This window comes from Morone saxatilis, unplaced genomic scaffold, assembly GCF_004916995.1.
Source record: "Morone saxatilis isolate NCDOM2014 unplaced genomic scaffold, NCSU_SB_2.0 Contig2, whole genome shotgun sequence".
Taxonomy (NCBI): Eukaryota; Metazoa; Chordata; class Actinopteri; family Moronidae; genus Morone; species Morone saxatilis.
In genome coordinates this window covers 20,325,526-20,352,528 of record NW_023339762.1, presented here as the reverse complement: position 1 = coordinate 20,352,528, position 27,003 = coordinate 20,325,526, and the positions used below count along the sequence as shown (strand labels likewise).

Here is a 27,003-nt window from a genome sequence, read left to right as displayed (position 1 = left end):
GTGTGTGTGTGTGTGTGTGTGTGTGTGTGTGTGGGGCACTTTATTTGTTTAGCTTGCTGGTCCACATTTTAAAGTAATAGTTTATTAAAAGGAACATCAAAAGAATCTCTCTCTCTCTCTCTCTCACTCTCTGCCTGTTGTTTTCTCTCGCTCTTAGACGTTCACATCCTTGCACTTCATCACTCATGAACCCATACGACACTGTTCAGCAGCATATAGACAATGCCTGCTATTTGCTGTCTCCTATTTCCCACGGGACTTTAAAGGGAAAATAAGGAGCGTCTCTCGGAATAAAAGCTGTGAAGTCTTGCCGTTGGCACTAACGAATCTCAATAGAAAGAGTCTGCCGTGGTACTAATATATTCTAATGGTGCCAGGAGGTTATTATTTAAAAAAAACTCTTTCCTTCAGAAAAATCCCAAACTTCTTTTGCTCTATAACACACTTGTCCCAAGTCACGCAGAATGATTTGTTTGTCTTTCTTTCCTTCTTTCATGGGTAAATATGTTGTCACTGCAATGAATGTTCACTTTAAAGGCCTGTATTCTCTCTCCATTTTTTTTTAATATATAACGCTAAACGGATTATTCGCACATTGTCTGATCCCCAATGTAAACAAGCATTCATATTCAAATTTCAGTTTACTGACTAAGCAGGGACTTCAACCCACTTAAAATGCATCTATCCGCTATTTTTGGTATCCTGTCAGACCGAGAAAACTGACAAAATTGTGATAAAAGTGGAGGAGGTCTTGGACAAAGATGGGTGGTGATTCATGTGTAAGGACCTTGGTTTGAGGTCATCTGTGATAATAAACTAGACCTATAGTATGCAGTCATAATGGCACCCTAGCACAAATACTCATATATGCCTACATGTTTATGAATGTTGTACACATACATAGAGCTTTAGGAGGTGTTTGCTCTCTGCTTAAGTGGACCTACGAAATGTAAAATATGCAGCGTTGCTTTTATTCTGTTTACATTCTCAGCTTGATGGGTAATATACTGTTAGTGTGTTCATCATTACTAATTCAAACCATTAATATTTATACAGATTGATTGACAAACATTGGCCTAATTCACTTGTGCTGTTGCAGCACCATTTTCTTCCATCATCATTACGCTACATAGCATGTTATTTAACAAATTGACGGCTACCTGTGACAAGGCTCACTTTTAGAGTGGCACCCCCATGCACTCGGAGGCATAAGATTTTGTTATTTAATTAAGCATATTGTTTAAATTTCTATCATCTCACCTGCTGATTTTTGTTTATTTTTCCTTCCTTTTTTTAACATTATTACTATTAATTGTATTTTCTGTTTCCATTGTCACTGGGGGGTGGGAAGTGTTTGTTGAATAAAAGAAAAATGGAGGGAGAAATGTTGCACAAAACCCTGCAAATTTCAAGATGAGGGCCCCCAGATTCTCACACTTTCGGTCCTGAACATGTTCTTTTCTTTCTATGCTACTTTTGTCTCACTCTCTATCCCCTTTCCCACCTGCTCTTTTTTCTTCAGTTCTTAAGTCCATAGAAGTTGGACACGTTTCTCTAGAAAGTTTATAATTGGGTTGTAGAATATCAGTGACTGAGACACTGTTTAATGTGGATGAGTCATTTCTCACCAATACCCAATCCATTTAACACACTGATACCAATCCAATACTAGCATCAATAGCATGTGCTTTTTCGACCGCACAATTTAATTTGAATGTCAATTTGTGAAATTGAAATGGCATTGAATTTTTGTCAAAACTTGTATTTTGTAATTTCAGTCTTTGTCAGTGTGTTGAAAAGCTTGGCTTCAGAGACCTTGTTGGCCAATCAATAGTGGGAAAATGGATGAAATGTTTGTATGTGTAGAATTTTTAACAACATTTTCTCAACACCCAGATGCTGCCTGCCTCATTCTGAAGTCTTTTGAAGGAATTTGAATTAGTGGATTCAGAAGGTGGACCAGAGGTTGTAAATCGGTCCTACACCGGTTAACTAACATAAACATGCACACATTAACATGGAAATACTATTTTTATGGAAAGAATTGTTTCACAGTTTCTGACATTATTCATCTTTCACATTCAAATGAGTGACCAAGTACCTTGATGAGTTTTCTCTTGTGATTTCTTTAACCTTTATGTCCTTCCTTGGTTGTTGCTTTTGTATTGGGTAGCTGCATGCCCTTTCCTCCCTCTCCCTCTTTCTGTGTGTGTGTGTATTTGTGTGCACATTTGTGTGTGTGTGATGGTTTGTTATCAACCTTCTGCTCCTGCTCACTGCTTTATAGTCATACTGTGAAGCCCTTGTGACTGTCTCCCCACTGGCACACCAATCTACAGCGTGTTCTGGCATTGGGTTGCCATGGAGAACATTGCCAGCATATTATTTCCAGTGGATTGATTTTTTTGGTTTGCAAAGTGATACCTACAATTTTTTGGATCAGAAGGCCACTTGGCATTTAAAAAAATATTAGACTCTTAAGTGGAAGCTTTTTTTGTATGCTTGTCTTCCTTTTATATTTTGTTACAGGTATGTGAGGTATTTTATACCTGCATCATCCTCTCACTACCACAATCCTATATCTAATAGGATTTGGATAATCCACTGGGAATTGTTGCTTTGCAATTTTCTCATTTCCCTTTGTGGCTCCCCCCTTTAATCTCTTCCTCACTCAAAACTTTCCAATTTTTACAGGTTTTTTGCAGGTCTGGTTTGTGGTTTGCAGTCAGTTTCCCTTCTTCTCCCTGCTTTCTTGTCTCTGTGCTTGCTCTCTACCCTCTTTTAGTTGTCCTGTCCTCCCTTTCTTCATCCTCTAGCTTCCACTTTATTTCTGTGTTTACTGATCTGAGTGAAGTGTTCCTCCTCGTCCCAGAGCTGTCTCTCATTTAAATGCACCACTTCATTATATGGAGCCTGCAGCCACAGACCTTTTAGCTGTTTCCAAAAATGTCTCCTAGAAATGGGTTGGTGCTGTGCCAGGGATCTGCAAAGAATCATTACTCAAAAGGTACTCAAAACTATGTTTATAACTAAAAAATCTTTGACCTATAGAACTTGACTCTAGTTACAACTGCTAATAAACAGCCCGTTGGTAATACGTCTGCAGTAGAGTTTAGGACAGGAAGAGAAGGAAGGTTAGAAAGAGGGTTGTCGTTTCAGTGGTAAGGATGGTCAGATGACTGAAAGACCAGAGGGTTTGATCAAGTGTGTGGAAAAGGATAAAGTCTATCAGACTGCTCTCTGTTCCTCTGAGATATGGAGCCAGCCATGCGTGTGCATTGCCTGCCTTCATTCAAGTCTCTTTTCTTCAGGGAGGTCTTTTTTAAGACTACTCACATTCATAACCTGCCACTATTGACTTAGGATGGCTCTGAGTAAATTAAAGATGGAACTTTCCTTTTGTAAAGCATTGACTTTTATTCACAGGGAAGAAGGTAGGTACAATATAATTCAGCCTCAGCTTCAGTGACAATAATCACCACTTTTGCTGGTTTGTGTTGCTCTTCAGCTGCAATATTTCACTCCCACAACTGTTCTCTGAGAGATATATTTCCAGTTTTATAGCATGGTAGAGTATAAACAACATATTGTCATGACTAGGGACTAGAGCGACACACCATTGTGATGTGCAAGCCAAGTTAGTGATTTGTGTGTGTTTGTTTTTGCTCGCACGCGTGTTCATTCACTTGTCTGTCTTTATTCACACACTTATGTCAGTATCTACAATAATTGCATAGTTGTTGGCCCTTTGGGAAATTAAGATTTCCAACAAAAACATCTGATTTAAATCCAGCTCATTAGCAGATATTATCACATGTCAAAATTAGCTTTGCACATGAGCTCGCAGGGTTTCTCAACCGTTTTGTCTTACTTTTTTGTCTGTCTAACAGACTGACAATTAATTACATACTATCAATATGGTAATGTTTTTTACATTACAATTCACCCAATTCATCCAAGAGTTCCATTGTGAATAACTAAATATTTATTTTTACATTAACTTGTGAGTCATATAAGGATCCAGTGTATGAAGCTACGTTCTAATTTTACAGAGAAAAATATCTCGTCTATTTTTGCCTCACTGCTTATGTATTATTCACCTCACCTCAAATAATTCCAATGTGATCCAATTCAATAATAGAGTCTGATGACAAATAGAATTTATAATGCTTATAATCCTGGTGTTTTGTTGAGACCACAGAGTGGTGTTGATTCGCCTGTATGGTAATTATAAAGTTTTGGTTTGGGTTGTTGATTTCAAGCTGTTGGGGTAGACAGGGTTAGCTTTAGAAACTAGGTCCTCAAAAGTCATTACACTGCTGAATGAATGCATCTCTGGCATAGTCTTAACTGAAAGCGATGCTTGTTGGGCTATTTTATAATGTTATTATTTCTACCCATGTTTGTCCTTGGTGGTTCTCTCCATGAATGTTCCTGAAGGGTCCTCCGCAATAGAGTAGGACTGTATGTATGTGACGTTATTCATACAGATCTATGGCTATTGCACATTTGTACTCAGAGTAACAGTCAGGGTGTTTGCTTGTAATGTACGCACATCACTTCGGCATACTTAATTATAATAATTAATTATAATAATTGTGTAACAGTCGAAGACAGCACAAACAGTTTAAAAAGTCAGCTGCGTGATGTGCCGTGTCGCATGTGTTGCTGCAGCAGCTCAGGCTTGTCAGACTGTCTACGGACATTTACAGTATCACTGTGAAACACTTAGAGAAGCACTAACTGAATTGCTCTGTAGGTGTCTAATGAGTCATTCATTGCATTAATTCATTCATTGCATTGATTCATTCATTGCATCAATTATAAATGATGCCAATTCAATGCATCGATCTGCTAAAAGAAATAATCAAATTACTCCAGCTTTTGAGACAATCAATATGGAACAATTTGAATTGCAATAATCAAATTGAAATGAAACCACTCACTCGTTTGCCAGGATTGAAAAGAGGAAACTGGCAATATCACTGCTGCTGCCATTACTGCCACAACTAATGCTGCCACTGTCAGTAATATAAATGCTAGGACTGCTGCTGCTGCTGCTGTCACAACTACGAGTAATAATGCTGCTCAGGCCATCATAAGTAAATACATCCCTTTAATGTTTGGAACTCTTAATTTATTTTATTGTACCAGTAGAAGAAATGGTTTTGGTTCATCATTACTGAATGAATTTGTGTTTCTCAAAATTTAACTAGAGAAAAATAGTAAATAATCCCTCTTGAAGCGAATTACAGTTTGAATAATTAAATAAAATTGCTGTCAAGTCAGTAATCCACACACCTACTAAGAATTTGTGAATGTCTGAAAAATGATGGTCTTTCTTTGCCATTCTACTGTGTGTGGGAGCTCATTTTTTTATCCTGCCCACAGGTTAAAAACATGTGTATCCACAGACCTTGAGTCAGCCTTGGGCTCTCCATGTGGGGAATAACCTCCAGGCATTCTGCATGCCAAACAACAGGATTGTTCAAGCAGTGTTCAAGAGTCCCTCACTGCTCTGCCATACCTTTTCCCCCACTGTTAACACTGTACAATCAGATAGCATTTCTCTTTCTCTGCTTTCTTTTTTTCCCTGTGAGCATTCCAATCCTGGCATTGAGAAAATGTTATTAGAGATGTAATATGTGTGAGTATCAAGCAGGGTATAAATGAAAATAAGAATTAGAAATAAAAAAATGCAGTTATATGTGAGAGGGAGGATGGAGGGGGGAGGGTTGTTACCCAGAGGTGCGAATGAGATCAGATTAGTGCTCAGCCAGTATTACATTCTGCTGGGAGAACCCCTAACACCTCTTTTTATCCCTGTTCCACTAAAACAGACAAAGCAGTCTGAAGTCTACAAGTGTACAAACAAGAAGTAATTTGACTGTGACTGAGGACATGAGACGTTATTAAGAAGTTATTTGATTTTTCTGCATGAAATGTCTTATATCTTTGGATCACTCACAATGTTATCTTTTATTTGAGGTTTTTAGCATTTCATATTTCATTTTTCTAAATTTCATATCCTTCTTGGATGCCAGTATTATGCCTTGGATTTTTCATGTTGTTGTTTTTTTCAACATCCAACCAGTCAATTTGGCATGAATATTTTAAGACTCCATGAAATGTAAATCAGAGCTCAGTACACAGTTAATTTTGATAAAAGGGAGTTATGGACAGACTTTCAGCAGGGGTTCATGGTTGAGTGTCTGCGCTGCATTCATAACACTTAGACTTTTCTTTTAATTTGTGGAGATATTGATTGAAACCACACCAGCAGTGATGGAATATTGTAGTTAAATATATTATGTCCATAATTTCAGAAACTTACTAGGACCACTGGCTGTGACGTACGCTTTGTTCTTAAAAAGAATTTGATCACATATTTTCTTGGAAACCCTCTTATAGTACATGCACAATTGACTAGATAACACAAGATGTCAGCTCGACGTGATGCAGTCAAGTGCCAAATGAATCACTTTTGTTGAAAATTACTTTCATGGGTTTTGCATGTCAGGCCATTTCAATTGATTTCCACTATGTGTTATTTCTGCAGCCTGTGATTTTCCACAAGGGACTGGTGCATCAATTCAGGACCAGCGTGAAATCGTTTTTTTATTCTACTTCAGGGGGTCTTTTAATGTAAGAGAAACAAAAAGACAGTCATTAAGCATTACTTTTCTCTGGGAGCATACAAATGACCATGTTCCCTGACCTCCCTGCTGTGTTCTGCTGCATTTCAGGGATTGTGTGGAAAGGGAAAATGCGTTAGTTCTCCATTAATAAGTAAATGACAAATCAAGCTAAACATTTGTCTGACAGCACCGAAGGTATCTACAAGGAGTCATTATCATACGCAACCAGGCCCATAGTCCATGAGCTTATCCTTCCGCTTCTTTTTTCCCGTATCCTAAAGAAAAGTCGCACAGGCTGATATGAGGCCAGAAAAAGTTGTGCAGAGCAACGTGTGCTTTGTGCTGCTGTAAAACAAAGTAAAAATGTGACCTTTTGAGGAAAGCAGAAAGGAGAAGTAAAAGGTCTGCGAGGCTGGAGATATCAGGCTCCCCTCTGAAGCGTGACACTTGGTCAATTGCTGGCTGATGCGATTTAGCAGAGACAAGACAGAGAGTGAGGGTGAAATAACAAGGCAGCTGGGCCTCCCTGACCCAGGCACTGTTGATGATCAGGTAGCTTCGTCCTGGAGTTTGCAGAAAGTTGCTGGATTAGTTTTTCGTCAACTATTTTTCATCTTACTTTATTTAAATACAAATGAAAACAATACTTACAGAAACGTGTGCTTCTGGACATGTTCTTGCAAGTGAATTTTCTCTGTTGCCATCAGGGCATCATTATGTTTTACCTGCTTGTATAACAGACCGCTATTCTAAATCGTTTATTCCCTCTGCAGTCCAAAGACTAAATGCTCTGTAGGTTGTTTGTTGTTGTTGGTGTGTGCTTTATCTGATCTTTTTATTGTGCGTAGCAAGTTTATTTATCAATATTATTTATAGATTGTGTTCTGCATTTAGCTCCCATTAATTTGTTCCTATGTATGTTACTGTGCTTTGTGAACAACAAGCTGCTCCAAACAAATTGCCCCTAGTGGGATTAATGAAATTGTTTGTATTGTATTGTAAAGCATTATTTTGAATAGATAAAGGTTGGTGCGATGAGAAGAAAAAATACAATATATAAAAATATATATATACATCCCCCTCAGTTTAATATTTTGCACTCGTTGAATTGTAAATGCCGGTGTGGGTGTCTCCATGCGCAGCTTCTGTTTTGGTTCATGTATATTCAGCAGTGCAACCTGCAAAAGGGATGAGTGAAAGTGAATATAGATCATAGGTGAATAGGTGTGTTGATTATTAAATACAGTATCAAAATAGAGACATTCATTTGGTGAAAGGATTATATACTTATAACCTCAGGCAGATGTTCTTTTAGTAATAATTCTAATGTATCTCACCTTGTACATGCTCACATAATTAATGTTACAAAACAGCATTTGCACTGCAATATGTTTCAAGGATAAAACTAAAGATCGACGCTATGGAAGAGGCTATGATAAGCCCTAGTAACCTGACTCTCCTTCATAAAAAAGCAGACTATCAAGTTATAACCGACCAGTGTAATGTGTGTAGAGGTCTGTATTGATATTTCAGAAGCCTGCTGTTGTTTGGTGAGATTTCATTCTATATATTCAGGTTTTCATTCCACATGTTCAAACTTTCATTCCATATATCCAAACTTCAGATTATATGTAATGATATCCTAAAAGCATTCCATAAATATGTCTCTTTCTCTATATATAGACATATTTATGGAATGATGTAAACACACACACAATTTATGATTTATATACAGATTACATATTTATTATTCTCTAAAATGCATTAAATCAAACTATGAACATCTGTGTAATTAGTGGCTAATGATCCATGTGGAGCCATTAGAGAGTTCTAGTTGTATGGGTGGATCGGTATTATCATGCAGCCCCTCACCCACAGATGGGAGTTGTGTGTAGAAGTTACAGTATAACACAACCAGATCATTCTCAGCCTAAATAATGTAGAAAGAGTGCCTGCCATGTGGAAAGAATACTGTTCACAGTAGAGGATGAATGCAGAATACTTTCACAGTGTTCGCTTTATTTTCATTCCCCTTTAGAATCCTTTGTGGGCAAAGACCGAGTGCATGGCACCGCTTGAGCAGTTTGCTCTAAAATTTAAACGATGCAGGGGTTCTTCAAATTGTGTTCTCTAAAATAAAACTGACATGAAAGAATGGAGCAGTTGACCCAGAACGTACCAGGGGCTTTTCGTTCAAATGGCACCTACAACCCTCTGGCTCTTAGCTCTTGATAAAGAGTTTGTCTCAGATACAGTAATTTTTAGCTGGGACTGTGGAAAATGTGCTCTGTAGGTCTACTCTGTTGAATGCAGAAGCTTCTGTCTGTATTCACATGGAGTCCTTAGCCCATGATGCTCATCCCTTGTGACTGTAAAGCTACTTTCTCTTCTGCACACAGCCTGTACTCTTATTTCAGACTGCATCTAACTAATCCATGAAGGACAAATTCTGCACATTTTTATTTATACTTTTTTTCCAGAGACTGGACAATATGTATACTACTTGGTCATAATAAGGAGTAATGCACCCACCACTTCAACGCCTCCTCATTAGAAAGTTGGGTAGAATAAGCACTATAAATTTCTAGTCTGCATAATACTGTAATGGGAAAGATGACTGCATTATTTATTATGTCTGTTTTGTGTACACTTGTAGCTATCGTAAAGCCCCCATCATACATCTGTCTTCCATCTGTCCTGCATTACTACTGCAATGGGGTTGCAGGCTATTCTATCTCAGATATTGCACAGTAGGACTGATTGGGAATATCGTTACACAAATCTCTTTACAATGCCAGTGCCTTATAGTAGTGGAGTAGTTTCACTTAGCCATACCACAGTGCATACTGCTGAACCCATATTCAAGCTTGGATGGGGGTCACTGTCATTGTAGTGGGCATGACACGATATGGCCACACCCCTAAAGAGGTGTAGGGGTGGAGTACATTTTGTTGAGAGACCAACACAATTGATTAGATTCCTTTCAATAATATAGCACTTTATTTATTAATGTACAACGCTGGTTAATTGCCTATTTACGCAGCGAGATGCCACAAGCCAGGGATGCAGCCGCAGCAGGCAGCAGCCTCCCGTCCCTACAGTAATGCCACCACTAATTTGAGTCATCTTTGTCCCACTTTAGAAGTTATAGTCATCAGGCAGCCATGAGAGTGATCTCTCTCTTCGTTTAATAACATGAGTCGTCGTTTTCTTTTTCCTAAGCATTATCTGGCAGAGTTATTGTCATATGTTGCCCACTTCAGTAGTAACCCAACACGTTTTATATAATAAACTGACACCATGAGAAATTCATGTAACAGGATATACTGGGATATCTAACAGTTACCTGCGAAGCCTAGTGGTGTGTGTGCAGTTTGTGTGTTTACAGAGTCTTTAAATTGTTCTCAATTTTGACTGTTTTCTGAGCATTTCCTTATTTTTAGACTAGTCGACTCTTCTTCATTTTTGTATACAAACATCCATGAACACATTTGCATATTACATAGACAAATATTGAAGCATACAACCCCAATAAACAAAGTTAAAGGCAAATAGAGAGCGTTTATAAAAGGCTAACCTATACAAATTCAAACATATTCAGCACGCCTGGATTTAAAATATGTACTGGAAATAGATGGAACGTTTTGATCAGATGATCCGAGTGGCCGGGAGCAGGAAAAGGGGGTCAGCAGCTCCACTATACACTGTATGCGGGGGCCAGGCAACGCAAGGCCTTGTATGTGATAATTAAAATTTTGAAATCGATTCTGTGTTTTATTGGAAGGCAGTGAACGGTGGCGAGAACTGGGGTGATTGACGACTAGTGTTAGTTAACAGCCTAGCTGCTGCATTCTGCACTAACGGAAGATGGGGCAGAGAGGACAGAGTAATGCAAGTTAAGAGTTACAGTGATCTAAATGAGAAGAGATTACAGCATGTACTAAAAGTTCCATGTTTTTGGATGAGAATATGGGTTAGATATTTGCGTTTTTTTCTCAAGCTATTGACCGAATGCGTGAAAAATGACTAAACCTCCTCTCCTCAGCTTTTCATCATAAACCTAATTTCATTATGCTACTAGCTCCATTGTTGTTCATTGTGCTGTAGGAGGATTGTGATATAAAAAAAAAACCCGCACAGCACACCACCAGGCTATCTCGATCAGATGTCTGTGCCGTTATTATGGATGTATGAGAGGAAATTGCAAAACAAAATGATGTTAAAAAAAGATAATAAAGCCAGGATGTTAATCCCTTGTTCGCTTTTGCAGAAAGCTTTCTCAGTATGCTCCCGCCTTAAGCATAAGAGGAAAGTTCCTAAAGGTGCTAGTCATATGATGTAGCTGAGCCGAACGCTCCAGCCATTTATCATTGTTATGAAGGCTATCATGGGACCTTGCACAAGAGTCATTTATAATAAGTGCTCTGTTCTCTCATATGTTCAGTGCTGCCACACAAATGCATACAGCCCACACAGCAAATATGAGTGGTAGTTTAGTCCTTCTGTTTCTGCTGCGTTACCCTGCAGCAATAGGATATCTTCAGAGTCTTAAATCATAAAGAAAAAAGTACTGTGGCTGAACTCCGTCTCCCCTTCTTACAAATAATTGTTTTCTAAATCATATTCCAATCATTTCAATTTTCTCTTCTCCTTTATAGGCATTTAGTCCGTAAATCCTTCCACTTGCTTCCACTGATCACACTGTGCTGTGTTGAGATGAAATGGTTGTAAATGCCATGCCCTTTCCAGCACAAGGATGTTTTGCCTTGAATAACACTATAAAAAGCAAACCTGACATGGCTGAATGCCAAGCAAGAATTTTAATAGCTTATTTATGCTCGGTCACTTAATACTTGGACTGTTGTCTCAACAATACTGTCAGACCCATGTTTATGCCTTGCTTACAGTAAATAGAATCACAGAGAAATTATTAAATGGCATGATCAAACAAATAACATCTTCCACTCGGCCGGTTCTGGGTGGAAGTTAAATAAATCTTATATGTGCAGTGCACATACATGGATGGCATGATTCTGAATTTCCTTGCCTTTTTTCTGATGCATGTGTGCGGTGACTCATACTAGCTAGTCCTGCACTTTAAACAGCTCCAGCATCACATCAGATTTGGGCACAGCGCCAGCTCCCTTACAGGGGTTATTTCAGGTTCTTTCTCATGAAGCTATGCAAGTCTCATGTTCCCATTCCTAATACACAGAGAACCCGATTCTCTAACTCTTAGGACATTATGTTTTGATCTCTTCAACTGTCTGCATTTTTGTGGTTTAAGGAAGTTGCCTGGTGTCCCATGAATTTGAACGAGGCCTGGTTCAAAGTCGCACACACCCCTCCACACTTAACTCCTCTTGGCTGCTGCAGGTTGTGTCCTGGGTTCCTCTCGGGAAATGAACAGAGGGAGCTTCAGACAAGTCTTGAGAGTCTTGGTCTTGATCTATGAGGCCACTGTTTTTTCTGGTTTGCAAAAGCAATGTAAGAATATGTTGTGTTAGACTGCATCATGTAATAACATTATTTCAATTCAAACCACGTAATACTCTGAGCAGTGCATCATGTCTTTTGGTTTAGATCTGTGGAATTCAGTTTCACTGCTGCTGAGCAGATTTTGTCTTGGGTTTTTTTATATTTCAATGTAATATATTCAGATACATAACACAGAGAAATCACTTTAATGGTTCAGACTAATGTGTTTTTTAAATATTATACCAATAAGGTTAAAGGTTTACTAAATAAAAATATAATATAAATATGATTAAAATGGAAATAGAACACATTTTCAGACACTTCTGGTTGCTTTAAAGGTCAAAGGATTTAGTGGCATCTAGCAGTGTACTTGCAGATTGCTACTCCCTCCCTCCGTTGAAAAGTTGTCTCTTTCCACTTTCAGGAAAATTCCAAACCTCTGAAGCAGCCCAGAAAGACAGAGGCGCATATGGCAACAGGGTGGAATAAGAAAGAATCCATTATCATATATAGTAGAATTTGAATGATCCTAGCTAATCATCAGCTCTTCTCAAGTTAAAGCATTCCCAACACGATGTACTTGAACAGACTAATATTATTATATGGGAGGTGAAAAGTAGCTAATATGCTGCCGAGGTTAGAAGATGTCTCTCTGTAAGATTTTTGAGGAAAGTCTGGCGGTTACCATGGTTCCTGTGTGTACTGGTATTCATTTGGAATAACAATGATCAACTGCTTGCAGTTGGAAGTGGCATTGTTGTCCTATTGAAGTTACAAATGATGAATGTTATATATATAAATTTAATCTTAAATCTATCTGGCTGGCGTTATTACCATAATCTGAATAAAAACTTTTTTTTTCTTTGCAATTCAATGTGTCTACTAGTTGAAGAATGTATAATGTAAAGTGAAACAGGCACCCAAATAAAAAAGGGTTTTGTGTGGTTTTAGAGAGGTTTACGTGGTGTGCACCTCTAGGCACATCTATTAAAATTACAAAAGGACCGAAAAATAGAGGTGTGTCGTGAACATTGTGCTGTTGACCCTATCTGAGCAGACAGGCAGCAGACAGCACAATCTTGACACCAAAATTGCAGTACACTGCTGGATTGCTAGTGGCACACCTAACCTACTGCACCTTTCGACCCACTGCAGTGCATGGCGAGTCACTAAAATGCTGTGCAGGCAAAGTAAAAAAAAAAACATCACAGCACCTCAGTAAAATGCTTCAAACAAAGAATACAGAATGTCCTGAAAACACATACAGCGCATTACATTGTAGATAAATGTGATCATTTACATTCACACACAGCCTGAATCTGTCAGGTTTCCCTCTGTTATAAACTGGGGAGAAAACCCTAGCAGATAGGAAGACATGAATGATTTTAATAAGGGTCTCAACATGAAGAGAGGGATAAAATGTAAGCACTGAACATGTCAGTATTAATACATAGAACCAGAGGAAGACTCACAGGGGGGGCTGAGTGAAAGACACAGAGAGTAAAGGAATTAAACTGACGAGTCCTGAATGGAAATGGAATTGGAACCTATTTACTTCAGTTCCCGAAAACTAGGGTGACGGAGCCTGACAGAGGCTGTTCTGGCACCAGGGAATTCAGCATAGGTGATGTGGAAAAGAGCAGCGGGCTGTGTTACACTCTGCAAATGAATAATCCAGCAGACTCACAGAATCCCAGCGCTCTTAAGCAGGCACCCGTCTGAGGAGCGAGCCGGAGGGGACAGCTGCAGGCTGGAGTTGTCTTTTTGTATTGACCCCATCACACACGGAGAGTGGAAGACAGAGATACAGAGGTGTGAGTGTGTCGGTACGTGTTGGTGAGTGCGTACGCGCGCAGGTGTTTCTTCATCGCTCTGTGATGTTTAAGAGTGAGTGTAACATGATTTGTCTCTCTAGGGTTTTGTTTTTTCATGCAGTAGGGTTGCATCTTCTTGCCGCATGTCTGAAGGTGCTGACAGTTTCCATTTTTCTCAGCTGAGCCCTTGAAGTGAAGGGCACATACTAGGCAGAGGACGTTTTGCACATTTCCTTTTCAGTAGTCCATCACTGTTGCTGTACACCCACGGCGCCTCTTCAGTGCTCCTGCCTCCCCTCTTGCAACCATTGATAGATTGACTGATCTGTGTCTATGAAAAATCAATAGGACAACCCTTTGAGTGCTCCTCACATCGATTTTTCATGGACTGTAGTTACAGTACTAACAAGTAGCAGGCTTTGCATTCCTTGGGAAAGTCTGATGTTCTATGACTCTGCGGACAATAGGTTGAAAGAAAGTCACAGCAGAGCACAAGGGCTCTATTAACATAAATAAGTGGAGGAGAGGAGGATTGTTTTTTTTCTGTTGCATGACAGTCAAGTGCAGCCTGTGTGTGCTGTTCACCTCAGATCAGAATTGCTTTTCAATTTTTATGACATGGCATTCAAGGCAACATGATGCCTCCAGGCATAAACTAAAAGCCAACAGCACTCCGGTTCTGCTTGTGCAGCACACCTTTGAATACTAAACACTGTTACATACTCAATATTTCAGATTTCCAGTTGCAATGAGATTTTTTTTAATTCATTCTCCTGCAATTCTTTTTGTCTCTCTCCTCATTTGCATAATGCTATGCTTCATTGCCTAAGCTCTTTGTCGGATGCACTCACCATGGTGGCACATTAGTTTCCATAGCTTCTTTAGATCCAAAGCGCACTGATGTTGTTCATCTGTTATAAATGTCTGTGTACTCTACCCCTCTCCCGATGGCTTGAAAATTAACCCAGTTTGATCTCAAACCTTTGCTTTCCGCTGAACTTGTTTTCATATATCATCAAGTCTGCTTTTCCTCAATACAAGAAGAAGAGGCCCCTTATGGTCTCTGTTTCAGCAAAGATTCTGTTCACCAATGCATTCGAACATGTGTAAGCCTATCTTACATCTCTTCTGAATTTCTCTCTACGTTTGTTCGGTCTCTGTTATTTCTAGCTCAGTGTTTGGTAAAAGCAGCATTGCTTTCTTCACCCCTAGGCTTGACAGACCATTGCTCTGTAATATCCAAGCAGGTTAACAGTATGATTACTGATATTACCAGTACGGGGAGAATCCAGCCCACTGCTGTGCAGCGGTACGGCAATAAGCAAATGGATCCGACTCTCCCTTGACTCCATGATTATTCAACGCTCCAGTGAAGCATAGTTAAAGTTGGGTGTTTACTCATTTGGCTAGCACATTTCTCGAACCAAGACACGGATTTGGGACTTAAGAATCACCCCAGTGGGATAAACCTTAAATTAAAAAGGCAAGGAGCAATCTGAAATATTTAATATGTCTCTCTCTCAAACACACCCTCACATGGAAGCTCTTTTTTTTAATCTCTCTCAGTCTCCCTTTTCTCAAGGCCATAGCTCAGAATCTTTTGAGTGTGTGTGTGTGTGTCTGTTGGTGTGTGCCCGCGTGCACATGTGTGAATTACTTTGAACATGTTTGTGAGTTCGAGATGCTGGCTGGATGGTTCAGTGCCACTATGAGCAAGGTCTGGCTGAGGGATGATGTACCTTTACTCTGCATGCATGTGCATGTGTGTTTGGTTTTTTGATAAGAACCCCCTCTCCCCGTTTTGTGCCTTATCTGTTCTCTGAAGAATCACACCACAGAGATAAGCTACATCAGGAATGCTACTTTTTCTTAAAAAAAAATTTATGTCTGCAGCAAATGCATGAGATTCATGTACTCAGGCCATTTAATTTTCTGGTCTAATCTCTAAACGCTTTGCATCAAGGCATGAGAGATACAATGTAGATTAAGATAAGAATTAAAAGGCAGCAGTCATTTACTATGACAGAACTGTATGAATTTAGTTTTATGGTAACATTAGCCAAAGGTCAGGCATCAGTACGGGCTATATATTTCTGCTATCTTGATGTCTTCTGTAACACATGGCTTTTGTAGCCATTTCCTACTTAATTTTCCAGTGTCCACTCATCTGTTCGCCTGTGATGCATTTCTTTCTCCTGCCTCACTTTCATTCCCCTCCTTTCTTTCATATTCCTCTGTGTCCTGCTCTCCCAGAATAGGAATAGGTCTGTCTGGACACGTCTTGATTTAGGAGCTCTTTACCTTCAAGGTTTTTGGGCTTTTCACACAACTGCTTGAATAACCCTTCTTTATATTTATGAAAGAAAATGCATGCAATAGCCCAAATCAATTTTCACACCTTGCACACTGCCTCTGTCTTGTTACTTTACCTCTACCGGAGAGACGGTCTTCATAAGCATTTAGTTAAATCTTTCTTATTCAGCCACATAATTAGCCAGAACCGTTTTTTTGTGGCTCGCTATTTCCCAAGACAACAAGTCCCTTGAGCTGGTGAATGTGGCCGAGGCGGGCAACATGTAAAATCAGAGCTAAGATGCAAACAAATAATTACCCTTCATTTGAAAACACTCAATTAGCCTCTATTTCAGAGTAAAATAATGAGCTTCTCCCACTAAGCGGAACACCAGAGTTTCAGCTGTAATTAGTCTAAAAGATGGCAACCCAGTGGCTCAGCGGACGATAATAAGATGACTGTTTTATTAGCCCAACAGCAAATACCGCACCATGCAGCGCACAATAACACATTTGCTGTGTATACAAAGTGTAAGCAACAAAGAAGCACCCAGTTCTGTAGGGGGTTTGCATCAATGTTCTGTGAATAGGCAATATAAATAAAAGGAAAGGCAGCATATAAAAGGAAAAGAGAAAGGGTTGGTGGGCTGTGTGGCAATCAATGAGCTCTGCTGTGCTACTGACATTTCTATCTCAGATATGCAACAGAAGCTGCCTCTGAGTGCCATCACACTGTACAGAGGAGCAGAAGAGCGTTGTTTGCAGTTCACATTTATGTGCCTACTGTAGCAAACTTTCATCAATGTTAGTGGAATTATATATCACAGGCTGTGAATTAAGGAGCTCAGTGTTTAAAGTGAAATACTATTATTGCTGTGTCTCTAACCAACCATTGATTGCTAGTGTTTTTCCTTGAAGGATGGGTCTGATTGACAGCAATTCCAATAAGGTGGTTTTGCCTCTGTGCACTTTGTGCAAGCTTAAGGGAATACACTTAATGTGGAGCTCTGTCACAGTCAATATCGCCGCTGTGGACTTTTAAGTTCCCATGCTGAATACTGAAAATACACACACACACACAGTGTATCATTGCATTTGTCGGCTGGAGTCCTCACACATACTTTCATTCTCTACTGCCTCTACGCTACCACTTCTCTGAATATTGGAATTATTTTCAGTCTCCCTGCAGAATTCCAGTTCGGTGATAAGAAAAATTATTTTATTATGTACCTTTTCCATCGCCTATCATTTGAGACAACCATAGCGCCTCTGGCACAAAACAAATTTCAGGCACATTTCTCAACAAGCACAGTGCATAATTTTATCCCCGCTAGTTTGATGAGAGTGAAAAGAAAACTTTCCCTCGTTTCAAATCAGTTTGTAACATTGGAGAGTTGCCTAAACACTTGTATGCACATACACCGCAATGTGAAATAACATTAGGTTACAACCCAGTGAATGCTTGCTACATTTCTGTTTTCGGCATCACTGATCTGAAGCCAATCCCCTATGGCCAATATTGACTTAACAACTGTGGCTGGAGGTGACTAGAGACCAAGGCAGCCACCATACAGAGACCAGGAGAGGATACAGCAGAATGTGGGATGTAAGTGACATACCGTGACATTACTTTCAGTCACCTTGAAGTCTAACAACCACTCTGACCGATAACGTCGGCAGAGAGCTTGAATTCCCTGGTGGAGTTTAGAAAAATACTGTGAGTGTGACCTCTGATATGGAACATGCTGTGGTAAACAGTGTCTTTTTAACTTATATTGCCCAACAGTGAGTGGTAGGTACAGAAAATGGGCTAGGTAAAGGATTATTAGAGAAATAAAAGTCTAAAGTGAAACCTTGATGTGGTGAGTGGGCTGAAGAAATGGTGAAAAAAAAAAAGTATGCAACTGGTTTGTGCCTCTTTGATGCTTCACATAGTTCTCGGACTGACAGAAAGCTTTTGATAAGCAATCTTAATGCCAGTTGCACTGGGACTCATCCAACGTGTAGACTCCCACATCTGTCTGTTTCACACAACTGCACACACTTCTATGTTCAAAGTTGTGCAAATTACAGACTTGAACTACTTGACATTCACATCAGATGAACCCAATTTAGACAAATCTCAGTTCATAAATAATGTCATTTTAAAAACATCCACAGAATTCGAGTTCTTCTTGCAGCTGAACCGGGGATTTAAACCAGAAGCAGACATGGAGGAATATTTTTCCATGCTAAATGCTAATTAGCATTATGAAACAGATTTGAGAGGGTTCTTGGTGTCCACGCTTGCAGACTCACAGATGTACTCAGAGGGCTGTCCCATTATGAAAGCTACAGTTGCATTAGGGCTTTTGTGCAGTCCTTTTGTGCTTTTTGTATTTGGCCTAGGTGAGCCTCTTTCTCTCTTTAAATATTTACTAAGATAAACCTACCTTTTAAGATTTTGATCATGGCCAAAAATACATTTTTTGTAAGCACAATAACAATGTACAAATGTGTTACCGAAGCTACCTAAGGCTGTGACAAAAATAGCACACTGTTTTTGAGCCAAGAACATATTGTCAGTATTTGATGATATAGTATATACATTATAATTCAGAATATTGTAGTCTTTATCGTAAGTATTTGGAATTTTCTTAGAGATCTCTACTTTGCTTCTAGTATAGCGATGATGTCTCTTGTGGCTTATTTAAGTCAGTGAGAAACATTTCACCTAAGCCATTTCTCAGCCAACAAAAAACAGCACCAGACCAGCAACAGAATCTCAGTGGACTTTAGAATGTAAAATGTAAAACATGAACATTGTTAAATGTGAGGTTCACTTATAGAAATGTCCACGGCTTTCAAAGACAGAAAAGAAGTAAATTATAATGCTCCATGCAGTGAATCTGAAAATTCATCACAAGGGCTACTTTCACCTCAGTTTACAAGGACATTTTTACTGTAGCCTGTTCTTTCACTGTCTACTGCTTTCACTATCTGAGAACATAAACTCTACTGAAATATTCTTTTCGATGAAGTAAAAAGGGGATAATATATGTTTCTTTGAACCCTGACTACACAGATTTCAAAGTCATTTATAAGTGAATCTCTTTTTCAACATTATGCCCCTGTATCTGAATATAAATCTATCCTATTCTCTAAAACTCACCAAGATAGGGCACCAGGATGCATACCACATATCAAGGCTGAATCCTTAACTCAGTGGCCCAGGTTTGAATCCGGCCCTGGGCCATTTGCTGCATGTCATCCCCTTCCTCTCCCCGCCTTTCCTGTCTTTCTCTACTCTCATAATCCAAATAAAGCAAAATGCCAAAAAAAACTAAGACTGTTAAAATTCTATTAAGATGTGTTATCAGTTATTGTTGGCTCGTCCTGGATTCACATATGTTATTAGACACGTTTAGTATAGTGCAACATCCTTGCTGATATCAACAGCGCTATTTTATTGTCCCTTGTTATACTTGCTCTACTTTCGTACATGCCCCTGGAAATACATTTCTGAAGAAATAAGTCCACAATGTGTGCAGATTTGGATTTGGCCTGAGGAAAACATCTAGGCCCGTCCTAAAAACACAAATTTGCCACAACTCCCCTTCCCTGTCTCACAGAGCTGACATAGATTCATTTTCATAAAAGTAACATTCTTCTGTGCAGTCACATATTTTAGTTACCACAAGCGGAATAATAATCTTAATTAATTTAGATTTGAAATTATTTTGAGTTTTTTTTTTGTAAAAGGATTAGTGCTGGCTTCTGTTCAATATTTAGAATACAAGAATATGAGAAGAATATTCAACTAAAGTAAGAAGCACATGAGATACCAACGTCTGGCACTGCCCGGTGGGGAGCATAAAGGGCAGTTTGCCTCTAATGCAGACTCAGAGAACAGTGGCAGGGTGACTAATGACCCTCAGTGCTCTCAATTATTATCGCTGGCACGCATGCACACGCACACGCACACACACCATATGATTCACTCTGGTTCTGACTGTAGAGAGGCATGACTCAGTCGCACTCATTGTCAGCTACACCAACATTTCTATCTCCATCTCAATTTCCCAAGACCCATAGACTCTTGGTCTAAATGAGGACATCAGCACTCTAGGAAATAGGTTTGTCCCACAGAAAAGCCACCCCGGTGCAGCACAAATTAGCTTTCTGCCCTGCTGCAATCAATGTGAAAGTGGGTCTCATTAATTTCATGGGTCACACCTCGATCTTGCATGATTCAGAGGCCATTTCCTTTTGCATGGCTTTGACGTTTGGTTCGAGATGGGGTGTCTTTAAGGTCAGTGGCTGATTTACTAATTTACTGAAGATGTCACAAAGTCTGCATCAACCGGGGACCTTGCAAAACAGTGTCTCAAGGGAGAGTATCCTGTTATCTCTCTCTAGTACATTACTTAAGCTATAGTATATCGGCTATTTGGCATATTTATATATGCATTATATCTCTAGTTTAATGATAATTATTAAGTGTCACTTGACTTGAACACATAAGCTATTCTACCCGTGTAAAAGTTTAAATCAAGAAATCGTATTTTATGCTGACATTTTTTTCTTGCACTTGCCACATTTTTTATCATTTTAGGATTGTCCTTTTGCAAAGCTGTCTCCTCATAAAAGCAGCCTTATTCATCTTTTCCATACATGATTGTGTACAATATGAAATCCAAGGGGGGAAAATGATCACTTTTAAATAACACTCAGTAATTTAAGACTGATGGTCACTCAGTTTATGTGGAAATAATCACAGCAAGTCTTAATTACAAATATTTGACAAATTAAGTTAAATTGGCCGGCACAAGGCTGCCGGCTTTATATCAGTGCTGCCAGACTAGGCCTCCTAGCTCCATCCTCCAGTCTGGTCGGCTCGCAGACAGCCAGCCGGCAGAATCAGCCTGCAGCCCCAGGAGAGCCTTCCATCCTGCTGCGTCTGCTCTTCTTCCTCCCCACACACATCCATCCTGCCTGGTCGGCCTGTCAAACCCTGCACCTCCCCCTACCCTCACCCATTCCTTCGTCATCCCCCCCTCTTCCTCCGCTCCACTGGGCTTGTGAAGGTGAGCCAGTCCCCTGTGGCACTACTGTACAGATTGCAATGCTTCCTCTTCAAATGTAGGCTGCTCTCTTGTGAAAATCCATGTAAAGAGTGGCTGGGCTGCACCTCTTCTTCTTCTTCCTGCACCTTTTATTTGGTTATTTTTGTGTTTTACCGCACACTTATTCCTGGAAGTCTTTATTATTTAGTCTCTGTCTTGTCTCAGGTCAGCTGTCCTTGACCATGACTGGGAGAGACGCCGGCTGCTCCCTGTGTCACTTAAGAGCAAGGCTGACAAAAAGAAAGCACTCCCAAAGGCTTTAGGCCAGTTTGGTGACAGCTGTCACCCAATTGCTTGTCCTTAAAAGGTCTTTTATGAGCAGGACGTGTAAAGGAACGGTGACAGCAGCACAAGGAATGCTTCATTCTAGCTCTACTGACTCTACCACTAATGGATGCGGCTAATCGTTTTTCATAGATAGTGTCCATCTGCAGTTGTATAATGGATGTATTTTTGTTGGTGCACTTCTGTGTATCTGACATTTTCCCTAGTCTGCAGAGAGCTGAAATATCTTCACCGCACTTCTGTGTTAGTTTCTGTTCCTCTAGGTTTTGATGCTCGGTGGAATAGACAGGTTCTGTTATTATTCTCCCTGCAAAGCTGAAACATAAAAAACATATCTGACTTTAAATGAGGTGGCACAGGGTTACCATGCGAGGCAGCTGGATTTGCGGGAACACAAATCACAAGAGAATCCATCTTGCCAGTCTAAAAGCTATGCGCTTGTGTCCGAACAATGGTTTGGACCAAGCACTGTTCTATGACGAACTACTAGCAGTGTGACAAGCGAGAAGCAATTGTTTGTTAAAACACAACAGTAGCGGTTAGTGTCGATGCTGCTATAGCATGAGTTATATCAGAACTAGAAAGTATTTCTACATTGGAAGAAGAGCAGCATGGGCAGCACTGATAGCTTTTCTCGATGGAAAATACGTTTACGCTCTTTACGCCCGACTGGCTTACTGGGTTGTTGATCTGATAAGTTGAAGTTAACCCCTGATGGTGATAGACAGATGGTTTATCCAATCACCTGCCAAGTGCCTGCCTTTTTCTAAACAGTTTCTAAAGATTACTTCCCAGATGGTTCTGTGTAACAAACCATTTGGCGCAGTTGGTTTTGGCACAGGAGGGGGCCCAAGAACCAGTTTGGGGGGCCCATGGGAAATCAGAAAATTCATTGAAAATTGGCTTAGAACACACTGGGCATGATTTTCAGACTTGTGCAGTGCCCTTTGCCCTAATACAGTTTGTACTGCATTTATTACACGTGTTGAATAAAGGATAGGACAACACAATTTCGTTCTATTAAATAAAGAACATCACATAAGCATTAATTATTCATTTAACTGATTTTTAATACAAACATTGCAGTGTGTGTGTGTGTTCTCTGCACTCCATGTTCTGAGCTGGAAATCTGTGTCTGTTTATAATGAGGCTCTTATGAGCTTTTGAAGCCGTTATACCCGTGAGGGTCATCTTTACTGGGGCAATTGTGGCTTCAGTAGCCTTCTGCAATTGGTAGGCTACAGAAGCTCACTGCTCACTCACTGCTGTTGCTGTTATCTGGAGTTCACCTATTCATATTATTGCAGCAAAGAACGACAACACCCCAGTCCACATATTCCAAAATTTATGACGAAGTGTGCATAAACATGGTGTTAATTGGCCAAAAAAGTCTCAAGTCGTGTCTCTCCCCTCCACACGGTTGTGAAAAACAAGGTACAGTTGGCTGCTGGAAATTGAACACTTAATTTAAAGGTCCAGTGTGTTTTTAAGATTTAGGGGGCTCCATTTACAGAATATGGCAGAAATGAAATATAATATCCCTAACTATGTTTATAATAGTTTATAGTCACCTTAAAATATAAGAATTATAATGTTTTTGTTACCTTATAGACTGAGCCTTTTGTACTGTAGTACACATAGAAAGGGAGGGTGATGCGAGGGGGTTTCAGTCAGCAAATACATAGCTAGAAACCACAAAATCCTACACACCGTTACTTTAATGATAATAAGAGAGCCATTTTGTTGTGGTTGATGTTCCTAAATGCCCTATGTTGTTTCCTGTTATATGCAGCCTGTGTGTACTGGGAGGAAACATAGATAGTGTATCTATAAGGAAAATTAGGTTTGTAAGATTGTCTTGCTGCTTAATGGAAAATTGTTATGGATTGGAAGATAAGAACTCCAAACTGTTTTAGCTTGAGCAGTTGATTGGAAGAGTTTATAGATTTAATAGTGGAAGAGACGCACCACATCAAAGCACCTTGATCTGGTCCTAGAGGGATTGTATAAGGTAATATTTGAACCCCTCCAGTTTCCTTTGTTTGCTTTTGTGCACATATGTTGTTGTGCATTTGGGCAGCTGTAGCTCAGGAGGTAGAGCTGGTCGTCCACTAATCGAAAGGTTGGCGGTTTGATCCCGGCTCCTCTGTCAAAGTGTGCTTGAGCACACTTGAGAACTGCTCCTGATGCTGTGCGTCACTGTGTGAGTGTGAATGAATGAGTATTATTTTCCATTTGATGGCCTTTGCCATCACTGTGTGAATATGGTTAAATGGCACATGTAGTGTAGAAAGATGATATACAAATTCTCATTTTTTTAACGTCATCTATGTATGTATTTTCTATGTAGTGTATGTGTTTAATGTCCAGCCTGTAAAATAAAACATTTGAATACATTTTACTTATTTACACAGGTAAACAGACAATGCCAGGGGACAGACAGAAATCATAAATTGGTTAAATAAATTAAAAGAGATTGTTTATAATTGAAAAATTTAGATTGGTGGATGTGGAATTATGCAAGCAGAAGGATCAATACTGATATAATACTGATTTCTTTTGGTAAAGGGGTCAGAAAAAAAAAACAATCAATACAGCACTTGTACTACGGCTCACTCAAAATATTTTGGTTGCTAATAAAATAAGCAGTTTTGTCTCTAATAAAGTGACTAGCCAGTGTAGTAATAGATCCTCACTTAGCTTTTAATATGGACAGAAACTGAAGGATGGTCCGATTGATCGGTCAGTAATCGGTCAATATTTGCTCTCATTAGTTTGTTCGGCGATCTCTATAACCGCTTATCAGAACAGGAAAGTTCCTCAGCCTTTTGACATACGTAGCTTTACTTGGGCAGGCAGCCGGTATATTAACCATCAGGGAATCATTTTAGTATTTTGCAGAGAAACAGAGTCAGTTCCGTTTTCAATAGGCGGCGTCATCAGCTCACCTTCTGTTGTGACTACAGAATCATGAAATCCTTTAAAACGAGTTGTAGTTTTTTGGATTTGGTCAAACTTAACTGCTGACCAACGAAATGAACAGAGCAGACACATATTCTATATATGGAAAGAGAAGCAGAGAGAGGCGGGGTGGGGGCAGCCGGTGTGACTGAGACAGGGGCGTAGGTGTGTGCGTACACTACAAACATAAAGCTTTAAATGGACCCAGTGATCAGTGATCAGTATCGCCCAATGCTGCTTCTAGCGATCGATGATCGGCCTCAAAAACTTAAATCGGAGCACTTCACAGAAAATGTCAGGCTCCAATGTCCAAATAGACTGTTTCAACTCTTTCCGAATTGAACACTATCTGCATATTTGCTCGTGTGCACATGAATGCCTTGGTGAGCACAGAATGTTATATCTGGCTGTCCTGTTGCCGCGGGTGAACTCATTGCCTTTCCTTTTGTATTTGTGCAGGTTTTTGGAGATTATTATCACTTCAGGCATCATGCCGTGGAGAAGAGGGCTTTGTCTGGCCACAGGGGGATGCACATCAGACTGCAAAAAGAACCACAGGTAAGACTGGTGTCAGCTCCCACACAGCTCATTGCAGCACTCCATGTTGGCAACAAAAGGCCAAAAGACAGATTGTATTACACACAGAGAGTGTCTAGATCACAAGAGAAAAGGATGCCAGCATCAATGACAGCTTGTCAAACTCTGTATTCTTTTTAGTCCATGCCTGTCCTTCCATCTGTCCCTCTGACCCAATCTGAGGTACCACATAGCTGTAAATATGCTGCATAAACCCTCCCAAACAACACAACAGCTGGGAGTGTCTCTGTGCTTGGCCATGCTTTTTTCTCCAGTCTTGTAAAATCATTATTTGCACCTAAATGTTAACTAGAGCGGAAAATTGGCATTCATCAGTCTAACATTCAAAACCAAGAAAATTCCCTGAATATCAACTTGTTTTAGACATCTGGTTCTGAATCTGCACACAACCCAACCATCAATTTATACCTGGCAAACTGTAACTGCAAAATCTTCCAGCAAACTTCTGTGTATACCAGATGTAGTTGAGTCAGCATGGAAATGCCAACATAGTGGAGGGAAGTTATTTTTTCTTACAAGGGATAAAGAGATAAGCAGTCTCACATTGCCAGACCTATATCTACACTATGTTTGAACTGTTAATACACGGAAGAAAGATCTTATAGGTTTAAAAACAACCTTTTATTTATTTTATTTCTTAAACCAAAGAGAATTAAACCCTTGTCAAATCTGAGAAACTTCATTTTTCAGACAAGTTTTTTTTTCATAGATAGTGACTTGAAAATGACTGTGGAAGCCAGAAGAGAGAGTGGAGGAGGGCAGAAAGCACTTATTATGCCCTGCAGTTAATCAGCCTTCATGAATAACAAGAACCTTTTTCTGTATTTAGAAAGGTTATTGGGTTTCTTTACATAAGGGAATTCACGCACTAGCTGGAAGCAAATTTGTTGGTTAATTTTGGGTAACATTCTTTATACGGATTAAATTCACATTAAACACATTACTCTTGAATCTTTATTGCAACTAAACATACACAATCCGACAGCCTTCAGATCAAAGAATGTCGCACTAAAGGGAAAATGATCCTTGAGGAAACACACAATATGATCATTAAAAAAAGATATTTAACTGAAGATAAAAATGTTAATAAGATGAAAACTTTATAGATTATTACTTGACTGCCTGGACAGGAAAATACTGTCAGCTGAGAATAAAAAAAATTTAATTTTACTCAATATCAGAAGCTCACATTATTTTGGTTATATAAATGTTATATACTGTTGTTATATGTTATATTTTGTAGGAAAACAAAGCAAATAACACTTTTCGAATAAATGTAATACCTCTTCAGTCTGTGTGTGGGCGTATCAATAACTGTAACAAAAATAAAGGTTAATATGGTACATTTTTATGTCTAACCTTTTGCAGTATGTGTTCATGGGCTTTACTGCTTTTATTCACACCTGAAATGTTTTTCAGACCTGAGAGGGAATAATGCCACACAGGTCCTTAACAAATATCAGGATACTCTACAAACCTCACTGAGAATGGTTTTCTATATTTTCTAGAAAATAATATAAAAAATAGTTCTGTTGACAGTGAGAACATTGATTCTGAAAAGAGACATTGCTGTTTTCTATTGTAATGTATGAGTGCTATAAACGAAATGCTTTACCTCCATTGTGTGTGAATTCTCAGTGGCAAAAATCTCAAACCCTTTTAAAACCAATTCCTTTTGCATGGCAAGATACTGTACAGTTACCACTTGTGGTAAAAGGGAGAATACACCCATCATCTATAACATTATGAGCACTGACAGGTGAAGTCAATAACACTGATTATCTTGTTATCATGGCACCTGTCAGTGGTTGGGATACATTAGGCAGCAAGTGA

General features: G+C 39.4%; 1 protein-coding gene across 3 annotated transcripts in view; it reads left to right on the top strand.

Annotated features, from left to right (window-relative positions):
- furinb (furin (paired basic amino acid cleaving enzyme) b) overlaps positions 1–27,003 on the top strand; it is an 82,366-nt gene that overhangs the window by 10,449 nt on the left and 44,914 nt on the right. For all 3 annotated transcript variants that reach the window (XM_035664460.1, XM_035664461.1, XM_035664462.1), the window contains one exon: positions 25,033–25,131. In XM_035664460.1, the coding sequence (XP_035520353.1) occupies positions 25,033–25,131 (99 nt within the window). The remainder of the gene's footprint in view (positions 1–25,032; positions 25,132–27,003) is intronic.